The sequence below is a fragment of the Cynoglossus semilaevis genome, chromosome 16 (assembly GCF_000523025.1).
Source record: "Cynoglossus semilaevis isolate Cse_v1.0 chromosome 16, Cse_v1.0, whole genome shotgun sequence".
Lineage (NCBI taxonomy): Eukaryota > Metazoa > Chordata > Actinopteri > Pleuronectiformes > Cynoglossidae > Cynoglossus > Cynoglossus semilaevis.
In genome coordinates this window covers 12,937,348-12,948,507 of record NC_024322.1, presented here as the reverse complement: position 1 = coordinate 12,948,507, position 11,160 = coordinate 12,937,348, and the positions used below count along the sequence as shown (strand labels likewise).

Below are 11,160 nucleotides of genomic sequence, written 5' to 3'. Positions count from 1 at the left end.
TGGTGCACAGAATGTATCCCCTTGACTGGCCAGCCTGTAGTCTGTATCTGTGGGTATTGAAAATGCCAGGCATGAAATGAGGGAAGACGATAGCGACCAGGGAATGTTGTGTAGCTCAAGTCTATTTTAGCTACTCAACGGATTAGACGAGAGAAAAAAATGTAATCAAAACAGTAATTGGTATCCACACAAAGAATAGAAAAACCTTCTCTCTTTTTTAAATCTGTTTATAACATGTTATAGATATTATTTAAATATATTTATGTTTAAAAAACAATCTAAAGTTTGTTTTTAATTTTCCTTTCTCTGTGGAGTTCGTTTTTGAAAAAGTGATACTATGGATTATTTTGTGTGTGTATTTTCCAAGCCTTTTCACAGTGAGATGTTCTCTTGATGGCCATGTAGGAGGGCAAAAAACTGAGGAGAAAATCTTTTCTTTTTTGTTCCTTGTGTACGTCTGGAGCCACTTCCCACACTGCACACTTCCATCACCTCCCCCTCTCTATCTTATTGTGCTGGCAAATTAAAATTCATGGGTTGCCAAGCCAGTTATTCTCCCTCCACTGTTTAATTGTCTCGAAAATTGAGGAGATTACTGAGCGCGATTTATGTACAAATAAGAGTCTGTCAAAAAACCTGACAGTCGGGAGCATGACGTGTGGACATAATCACATCACAGCCATGGCCAGAATTAGAGACCTCAAACCATAGCACTTATCAGTTATTAATGCCTACAACACGCTCTCATGCAAACGTGAATGTAAAAAGAAAAACTCAGTGATAGAATTCAAATTCACACATAAGATACTCAATCAGCAGTGATTTATTATGTTGTTCACAGGGTTAATTTAACTAAGTCTTTGTTAAATGTCTTTTGACTAAATTGTAATTTAAATCTTTGTGGGATTTAATGGTGCATATATATATATATATATATATATATTCTCCTAATCTGGTACTATTTGGGGGAATATCAACATTTAAAAGTGGTTGCAACTCTGTACCAACATAGAGAGGACAATTAAAAAAAAATCCATCTTGTTTGTATAAGTTGAATAATGCATTATCATGCTTAGCGTTTTGTCATCCTCATTGAATCTGTGGGTTTGAACTCCCTTCAGTTTTGTTTATTTTCTGTATTAGAAACCATAATTGTTGAATAAGTCTCTGATGAAAAGTATCAGTTGGTGTAATTAAAATTGGTTTTCAGTACAGTTTGGTCAGGAGATCAAAGTTTTTCAAATATTTATTTCCACCATTCAGTCTCCACTAATCATCCAAACAGATGTGCTGAGACATCTCCATGTAAGTTGCATTTGGCTGTGTGTGTACGTGCACACATGAGCAGGTGTGTGATGCATGCTCACATTCCCTCCCCTGAGAGGAAGCCAAATTAGGCAGTGTGATTATAGCCTTACAAATGTAATCTCATCTCTTAGAGTGTTGCCACTTGGCCCCATGTATCTCCCCTCCCTCCCAGCTCCTCCGCCTCCTTTCACACTTCCATTTACCCAACCCATTCCAGCTAAATCCAATTTATGGTTTCTAATAATTTGTCCCTTTTGCCACTTTAGTCAGAGGGATTCCTCAGTGATGTCCGAGTCTGTAATGCCTACAAACAGCAGTAACCTTTTGTGAGAGCGTAGAACTGCACAGAAACGATCTTGGGTTGTTGGTAGATTCTGTAACTCTGACCTTTTTACTTACTTATGAGCTGAAGCAAATTGGAAAATTAGTTGTATAGCTGAATAAACTTTCTTTGGAGTTACAGCACATCGGACCTCTCTGACCTCCTATCACATGTAAATGATGCCAAGACATTTTTTTGACATTCTCCAGTTTTATTGTCTTCCTTTTTTAAATATTTTGTTTGATAAAAAATAAGGGGGAGGCAATAAGGGACTATATACAGTATATATAACATAAATTCAAATATGTAATTTAGCTGAGATTCTGCTGAGATAAATTGCAATAACTTGTGCGGTTAAATAAATTAAAATATATAATAATTATTATATAATATATATAATAACTTGGCTCAATATTTCACTGGCTAACCCTTCAGGTTTATGGGAAATACAGTAATAACAAATAAGTATTGGCAAGTGTTGTGTCCCAAACAGACCATGTTACCGCCTTCATCTCACCTGTTTTTTAATGCTTGCTGTTTTTGACCATGTGAAAGCAGTCCATGCTGTCATTGGTCGATGTAGCCAATGAAAACTCTGTTGTGACCTTTGTTGTCATTTGTTTAAACAACACATTCATGACCATCACATGACATATTTTCTGAGATAAACCTCTACATCTGTTGGACTGTTGGCTGTAATCCAACCATCAACACGTAGTCTGACCTCCTCAGAAAACACTGTCAGTGAGAGATGTCTCTGCTTCTCAACTAATCATCATTAATATAAGGAGGGGCAGAAAAAACTACGAGTGTGGGTTGACTCATAGTAGTTCAGTAAATGTATTGTCTGAAATGCATTACCCCGACACTCCGCTCTTCTGTGGTTTTGGTTTTTAATTGAAATCCTGCCCCTGGCTTAATGCAGCTGTTACTGCATCACCAAGCATTTAGCAATAACAAGAGCCTTTTCTCCAGTCTGGTTGTTGATTGATGAGAATTATAGCCATGAAAATCACAATGTGGTGTGATAATGATGATGACATGAGTAATTATGAAAAATTCTAATGGGGTCTTGGTGGTGGTAGTGATAATCAGGATGATGATGATGAAGACAGATGGTAATGGCTGAACAGGAGTCACACTCGCATGCTTGAATTAGTGGAGGTTACTGCCTAACATCGCATGCACGGGACTGCATTGTATGTAAACGACCTCAGTGTAAAATGATGTGTGTGTCTGTGTGCTCATGTGTTTCAGGGGATGATGTATCTGGAGGAGCGCAGGCTGGTCCACAGGGATCTCGCCGCCCGAAACGTCCTGGTCAAATCACCCAACCACATCAAAATCACTGACTTTGGCCTGGCGCGCCTGCTGGATGTTAATGAGAAGGAGTATAATGCTGATGGAGGGAAGGTACGTCAGGCATTTGTACTGTAGGACGAGGAAATACGGGAGTTTAAATTTCCGTAACCTTTCCCAGTTTTCCTTCACACAAGATTCCGACATGTTACGTACTGCACTTAAATCGAATGGAACACGTGTCTAATCATGTTAATCTACAGTGAAAACAGATTGCTTCTCACAGCCTAAGCACGTGCATAAGACAAGGACATTGTTTTATGAAGGTCACAGTCATGCACAACCATTTTTATACAAACAAGGCAGTCAGGTGGATTATGCTGAAGTTGAAGGACATAAACAAATAAGAGCAACGTTTTTAGTATCTGTGTCCAAGCTACAGTACTTCCATCAGATGGATTGTAAAAGGGTTGTTGAACAGCTTAAAGTTCTTCTTTAACAAACTTGACTTGGTGATATATGTTATAAACCACACACACACAACCCTAATTATTTTAGCTTAAACAGCCCAGGATTTTGAAGTTTCCTTCCCTTTGTTCAGTCATACTGCTCACAGGCAAAACCATGTCCTCCGTGCCAGACATAAAAACCAATAATGTTTGTACCCAGCCATCCTCACAATACGCTGTGCAAAACTGTGGCAATTAGATTGAGCCCCCGGAATGAGGTGCTGAATAATGGAGCATCCACACCGAACGCAGAGCAATTTTTCACATCGCTTTACTTACACCACTGAGGTTGCTGGAATATTTGTGTTTTCTCGCAGTAGTGCTGGGAGAGTTGTAAGTAAACACAAAACTGCAATTACATGCTAAGGGCTAATGCTTATTTTAGGAATGTTTGCGGTGGGGCACCCAGCGGAATATATGAGTATGTTTTGAAAGGCAAATGCTTGTATTTGTGTGTGTTGTTAATGTGATAACTATTGATCTTTCTAAAGGATTTGCAGTCAGTGTGTCGGCATTCGCTTGTAGCAGCTTATGTTAAGCTAATTGTAGCATCAGTACGAAAAAAGAAAAGATTAATGGAATAGTAAAATTGAAAGTAGCTCAAACATGGCTACCATATAGTACACAAAAACAGCCACATTAGCCGTTGTCAGACCTCATCTATCTAGGTGAAGTACTGATTACTATCATTATAACGCTACATATCTGTCAGTAAAGGTTTTGCACTAGTTTTTCGGTAGTAAACAAGTGACATTATGGCCGTGTTGTCTCTATTGAACTGTGCTGTACTGATATATTATGTGAGTCAAGTCCTGCAGCCATTGACCTTGGCGTATGCTCCACAATCTGCTTTTAATATTCACTTTTGGCTCCTTTGTGACACACAGTATTTTTGAGTTACTGTTTTGGATTTTATCATCAACAAGTCGTAACCACAGCTGACAACAACAACAACAGCAAGCGTCACCCAGTGACATCCATCTGGATTTAATATTTTAAGAGTATAATAAAGGACACCACCAAAAAGTAGTAACTGAGCTTAGTGTAATTTATATAAATTCCACCACTTATTTACAATTAGGTTTAATTTTTGGTTGCTTTTACAAAAATAAATTAAAGAATAAATGTTTTAAATGTTCATTTTTTATGACTCTCAAAGGTTAGTGAAATGTCATTTTTTAATGACAAAAAGACTTTTAGGACAATTTTAGACAAGTTTTATGATTATGTCTTTTATAAGTCTGTGTTCTTTTTGATTGGGGTTTTAACTCTCAAAAAGTAACTGAGCTAATATCTAAAATTAAACCTTGCAAAACGTTTTGATCCGGCTCCATTGGTTTTTTTTTTCCCCTAAAACTTAAACAAATAAAAGGAATTTGATTTCAGTCCTTGGTTCAGGCAAAGAAGTAGGCAATGACTTGAGAAAACCATTGCCCAGAATTCTATAAACTCCAATGGGAACACAGTTTTGCAAGAGTTTACATTCATTTAAATATGTTTAAAAATACCTAAATTGTTCAATCACCTCAATTTTTTTGCAGATGCCAATCAAGTGGATGGCCTTGGAGTGTATCCATTACAGGAAGTTTACCCATCAGAGTGACGTTTGGAGTTATGGTGAGCTAATTTTTTTCAGGGATAAAACCAAGTGCAGTTGACTAGTGTATTATCATTCTGTATGGGTAACAGACTTGTTAATTATCTAAAACAGAGTGTTTGGTACATAAACTAAATAGGAATAAAAAGAACCCATTGAGTTCATCAATTGTATTTACTTCTTAGGCGGGTTTTCCAAAGAAAAATGCAAACTCTAGGTGAACCAAATGTTCCCTCAACTTAATGAGGGTGAGATAAGAGAGTGAAGGCAATGATACGGAAAAAAGGACATTAGTTTGTTGTGTTTGGTTTGCCAATAGAGCTTGGAAGAGCCTGGGGCTAAGACAAAGGTTTCTGTCTTCTAAGAACTAAGAGTTAAAAATATCACAGTATATACTGTATGTGTAAGTACTATACACCAACATTATGAACATAATTAAGTACTGGCACAGCTTGACATTTCAGGAGTTTGATTGCCTCCATACCAAAAGCGTAAGTGCGTGTATCACCAGTGTCACACATACCATAGTTTGAGAACCACGTGTGATTTTCAACGGCCTGAGTGTCTTATATGAGTTGCAGTTTGCTATTCTCTGCAGCTCTGATTAATTGAATTACTCGTTTCAGTGTGCTCAGTAAGAGCGCCCCCTATATGTAAAACTGCTATTTTTTGCCTTTATACTCTTACTCTTTTCCACAACTTTCATGGGTATGTCTCAAAAACACACATTCCTTTTTAAGGTTCTCACTGACTTTAAACTCTGTTAATCAAAAATGGACATGATGAGTTCTATCAAAGAGAATACCGAGCGTTTGATTAAAAGTGTCAGTGCAGTTTAGGGCATCCGAGTCCCCTGTGGTTCCCTATCACCCGGAGCTAATATACTTCCATCGAATGGTGTGCATTTATTCCGCCTGCCATTCATTAGCTCATTAACACTAACACAATTAAGGCTGAAGAGTGTTGAAAGTTAGGCCTGGCTGATGACTTTGAAGACTCTGATTAGTTTCTCTCTTGTCCTCTGCTGAGTCATGTGTCTTTTGTCTCACTCTCTTCAACTTTGTCTTGGTGCTTCTCTTCCTTCTTTCTTCACCTATTTCTTTATTTGTCATTAGTTTTGTTAAATCTATTGAGTTTTCGGCCCTCTTATCTAGGTGTCATAAATCCGTGTGTTCACTAATTTCTTTGCTGAAAATCTATCCATTTTACTTTTTACATCTATCCACTACCATCATGTTGATACTGACATCTAATCTACTTTTCCTGCACCTGCTGATCCTCATTTGGTTGTTAATTCAAACCTTGTCTTCTGCAAAACAGTTTGCTTGCTCATCTTGTTATCATCGATTATATACTGATGAAAATATCCATTTAAATTATATTACAAATCTTTAAACCCTGCAATGCTCTAGTTATTAGTTATCAGTATATCATATATCAGTATATGTTTTTCCAGGAGTTACCATCTGGGAGCTGATGACCTTTGGTGGGAAGCCGTATGATGGGATTTCTACCAGAGACATACCAGACCTGCTGGAGAAAGGAGAACGTCTCCCACAGCCACCCACCTGCACCATCGATGTCTACATGGTCATGGTTAAATGTAGGTAGAGCTCCATGAACGGGAAAGAAATAATTAATACATGTAATGAATTAATCATCGATCCACCTATCACACGAACCCAGAGTCTTTTGAAAGTTGCAGAGAGGGTCGAAGGTGAATGCAGCTGATAAAACAGCCGGTGGGTTGTATGGTACATAATAAACAGCCCTTAAAAAACCACTATAGTTTTTATAAAATATAACTGCTGTAAAAGGCTAATGACTGTAAGAGGAAATGGATATGGAAAAACATTTTTCTCTGAAAGATGAAATATAGAAACTCTTTAAGCAAGGAAATTGTAATATCAAAAAAACAACATAAAACTAAAACAAAACTTGTCCTTAAAAGTGTATAGTCTATACTGTAGCTGTTTGGACCACCAGCATGGTGCCTTTTAGTTTAATTAATGTTGTGACAATGTCAGATGTTGGAGTTCCAGGTGATGTTCAAACCTCCAGCCCTTTCTGCAGGAAAAAGGATTAGATGCCAGTGCTACAGTGGCTCGGCCTCTGCTCTCTGATCTAAGGCCGAACGCCCTGACTTCCTGAACCTGTGCCAACCTGGCAAGAACCCAAACAGCAGAGAGAGGTCATTCATACTGGCCTATTACCTCCCTTTACAGTAGAGCTCTACAAACTGAATTCACAAGCAGCGCCTACAGTGTTACTATGTTCTTATTCAGTACACAACGGTATTTGTCGTCAAGTGCCAAGATAAAAGAAGATAATTATACACAGACAATCTCTTGTATCTGTATGTGTACAGTGTAGCAGTGTGTAAAGCTAATTCTCTATTTGGAGCTCTGTCTCATTTCCCCGGACGCCTCAACAGGCGTTACTCAGGCCAGATCACATGATTGTTTTGGCGCTGCAGCAATTTGCACATGGAAAATTTGGCAGAAGAGCACATTCCTCCATATGGCCTTTCAAATGATGAAACAGTGTTTATCTTTAGACTGGAAAGAAGCGATTACAGGAACGGGAATAACATTAAGAACACAGCAATTGTTCATTACGTACCAAAATACCTGTAATTTACACTGAAATGAGTTGGTTCAAATCAAAAGTCTTCTGGGTTTTTAACAACGAAAACATTGTTCTGTGCATTGACGTTTGGTTTGGTTTGTTCGGATGTTATTTTAAGCTTGAGTTGCTTCAGTTTGTGCAAAAAGCAACATGTGAATATGACTGTGGGTTGAAAGGACGATATTTGGTTTGATGGTGGAATTACGTTGGATATCATTCTGCCCATGCATTGAAATATATCAAAATTTTAATTTGATTAATTTCCCAAATGAATGTATGCATTAATTTTGAAAACAATTTATACAAACAAGATTCATTTATTTAAAAATCACTAGTAAAGTGTGTGGATATCAAGTGATTCAAGTTGGGGATGATTAGTACTTTATTGAATATAAAAATTACAAAATTATTTATTGTCTAAAGAATACGTTACTAACCTACTCTCTGCCTCATATTGATCCAACTCTGCCCTTCCTCACAGGCTGGATGATTGATGCAGACAGCAGACCAAAATTCAAGGAGCTGGCAGCAGAGTTCACTCGAATGGCACGTGATCCCCAAAGATACCTCGTCATTCAGGTAAGGAAACTGTGATAAAGTACTTTGCTGTAATACTCACCATCCTAGAAATAGTGCCATAAAATCCCAATGCCGTATTCTTCATAACTTTCCTTAGGGTGATGACCACACAAAACTGCCCAGCCCGAATGACAGCAAGTTTTTCCAGAGTCTTCTGGATGAGGAGGAGCTGGAGGACCTGATGGATGCTGAGGAATACCTGGTGCCACACGCTTTCAACATTCCACCACTGGCATACACTTCCCGCCAAGGCTTAGATTCTAACAAGGTAGGTCCAGTTTCGTTGTATTTTTGCATATATTGCTTGACATTTTATCATATTTATAATTAGGCATTTGGATGTTTCACAAAAAAAAAATCCAACTGCTGTTATTTTTCATTCTCTTCCTGCAAAATACAGAAAAGAACGTATTTGGTCATATTCATGAATGATTATTTATCTCGATTAATCATCGGGCTACACTGTAATTAATCAAATCCAGGATTTAATCTTTTTCTAAAGCTGGCATATTTGTCCAAAATCCTTCAGCTCCTCTAATGTTTATCATCTGCCTTTGGTTTTGAATCACAACATCAGCCTCACAGCCAGACGACTTTGCCATTTTTTATTCCACTATCCCCATGTGTTGGTGTCAGAAGAAAGAGTGCTGCATGCCAATGAGAGGAATGGCTGCTGTTGAAAATCTGTTTAGGACATTTCAAAAGGTTGAAAGATTATTTATTTTTGTAGCGTTTGAAAAATTATCATCCACTTTGGGGGCTGTCACCAAAACACAGCATATTTTGAATTTGTTTATCCAAAATATTGTCAGTGAACTGCTGCGTCTATGAGGCCGTTCCAGGAACGGTGGCTCAGTGGCTGTAGTTGCAGACCTTACTGTCACATCGACACAGCGAGGCCAATTGGCTCAATCTGTGCACGTTTCACAAAATGTGATACAGGATAATGATTAGAAAATGTAGATGAAGAAGAACAGAATTTATGACTTAGATAACCTTAGTGGTCCTCAATTGGTGGCTCGAGGTCCACAAGCAGGCAGCTGGTGGGCTAGATGAGCTGAACATGTAAATGCAGGCAGTTTTTGTTACCTTCACTGTGTGTGGTTTGTTTTGGTTAGCATGTGTAAATAGCCTGTCACCTCCATGCCACTGATAGGCTGATTGCCCATTAGCAAGAGCAGCACATTTTTTACTTTTTTTTTTACTTACTTCCAGACACGGTGTCAGCCGGAAGAGCCTGGGGCTTTTTTATTAGCTTTTGTTTTAATATTTCCTAATGTTTTCCTAATTATTTTCTCCTGTAGACATTTTGTTTCATATGATGAGGAATAACTGTGAAGCCGGTTAAATCAGTGAGACGTAGGATTTGACCCTGAACTCTACGTCCCTGACTAGAAGTAAAGAAACAAGGACTTTACTGCATGGAACCTTTTAATTAACCAGTCCTTGGGCGTCACATGGATTAGTACTGCTGTGCTGTGTGCGTCTTCCTGCCTGTCACTTTGAAATATTTGAGATAATTCAAAGACTAACTTTAGTCAGGTTTCATTTTTTTGTTAGGTAATACAAAAAAGTATACGTGATAAAATATACTTATAATTTACTTATAGAAGAAGCTGCTCTGTCATTGTGCTAGCTGAGAATTCTTTTAGCTTTGTCTGCTCACCGTTCTCCTTTCTTTCCAACTACCTAGAACCAGTTCAGCTACCAGGACACCAATTTCCGCAGGGAGGACATGCTGTCCACACTCCCTAGAGTTGTTCCGTCCACATCTGGAAGCTGCCTCAGTCCACAGGACCTACCCTTAGGGAGGCAACTTGGTGGTGGATTTGGCCGTGGTAACCCAGATGACCCTCGCTGCAACGGCACCCTGAGGAAGCAGGCCTCACCGAGACCAAACACCCTCACAGTCTGTTCAGTTCTCACTGCTTCACAAGGTAATTTAAAATTTTAATTAAGATATATTTATTGTTTTTTAGACATTTTATATTCTATAGAGTAATTGATAAATGTAGAGGCTGTTTCACTTCTGTCAGACTATGGGTTGCTGTTCTACTGTGATGTCAGATCAGTTTTGTAGAGGATTTGGAAGATAAGACATAACAGGGCGGGAACTAAAGTAAGGGTTTGAGGTTGGATTCTGGCTCTCAGGCCACACTGCGAGTTATTGCACTTAGTCACCTACACTAGTGGTCATGGACACAACAGATATTGTAATGATTAGACACAGGAAACACTTAGTTTAGCAATGGTGTCAGTTTATTTTTATTTTATTTTACAGCTTTTTTCTCTCTCTGTTCATATTTGACTAGAGAGAATGACATATTACACCAAGTCTGTCATCTTGAAATGTTGACCCTGTTATTTTTCTGTCACAGGTGGAGAGGAGGACAGCACTGGACAGCGCTACAGTGCAGATCCCACCGGTCTTTTAGGAGAACGGACAAAAGGAGAAAAGGAGCAGGACGGTTATCCAACAGCCCTGAGAGACAAAAACAACACAGGTTACTTTGACAGTTTTGAGAGTAACAGAGAACATATCATTTGGCACACACACACACATCTCTCTCTCTCTCTATATATACATATATATATAGAGAGAGAGATATTATATTTTTTTATATATAGATATATATGATAAATATATATATAAGTAGCTTCAGACATGTCAATTCCATAGTGTAGTGGTTAACACGCCTACCTGGGAAGCAGAGAGTTCTGGGTTCGAGTCCCACAGGAACCACATTCTTGGTGCCTGCCAGGGGCAGATTTTTATTAACACAAGTATTTCCCAAGTATGGGATTAATGAAGTTTAAATTATTATTATTAATATTATTGTTTGTGTATATGTATACACATATGTAGGAGTGTACTCCTACATATGTGTATACATATACAAACAACTAAATGTGTATCC

General features: G+C 38.2%; 1 protein-coding gene and 1 long non-coding RNA gene across 4 annotated transcripts in view; one reads left to right on the top strand and one right to left on the bottom strand.

The window, feature by feature from the left end:
* erbb4b (erb-b2 receptor tyrosine kinase 4b) overlaps positions 1-11,160 on the top strand; it is a 96,214-nt gene that overhangs the window by 81,434 nt on the left and 3,620 nt on the right. For all 3 annotated transcript variants that reach the window (XM_017039971.2, XM_017039970.2, XM_017039969.2), the window contains exons 21-27: positions 2,888-3,043; positions 4,980-5,055; positions 6,492-6,638; positions 8,145-8,242; positions 8,340-8,510; positions 9,936-10,179; positions 10,621-10,746. In XM_017039971.2, the coding sequence (XP_016895460.1) occupies positions 2,888-3,043; positions 4,980-5,055; positions 6,492-6,638; positions 8,145-8,242; positions 8,340-8,510; positions 9,936-10,179; positions 10,621-10,746 (1,018 nt within the window). The remainder of the gene's footprint in view (positions 1-2,887; positions 3,044-4,979; positions 5,056-6,491; positions 6,639-8,144; positions 8,243-8,339; positions 8,511-9,935; positions 10,180-10,620; positions 10,747-11,160) is intronic.
* The window catches only part of LOC107989802 (uncharacterized), a 2,052-nt gene continuing 1,380 nt past the window's right edge, over positions 10,489-11,160 (bottom strand). Inside the window, exons 2-3 of the long non-coding RNA XR_001761319.2 lie at positions 10,944-10,997; positions 10,489-10,724 (exon numbers count right to left, since the gene is read on the bottom strand). This is a non-coding gene — a long non-coding RNA (uncharacterized LOC107989802). The remainder of the gene's footprint in view (positions 10,725-10,943; positions 10,998-11,160) is intronic.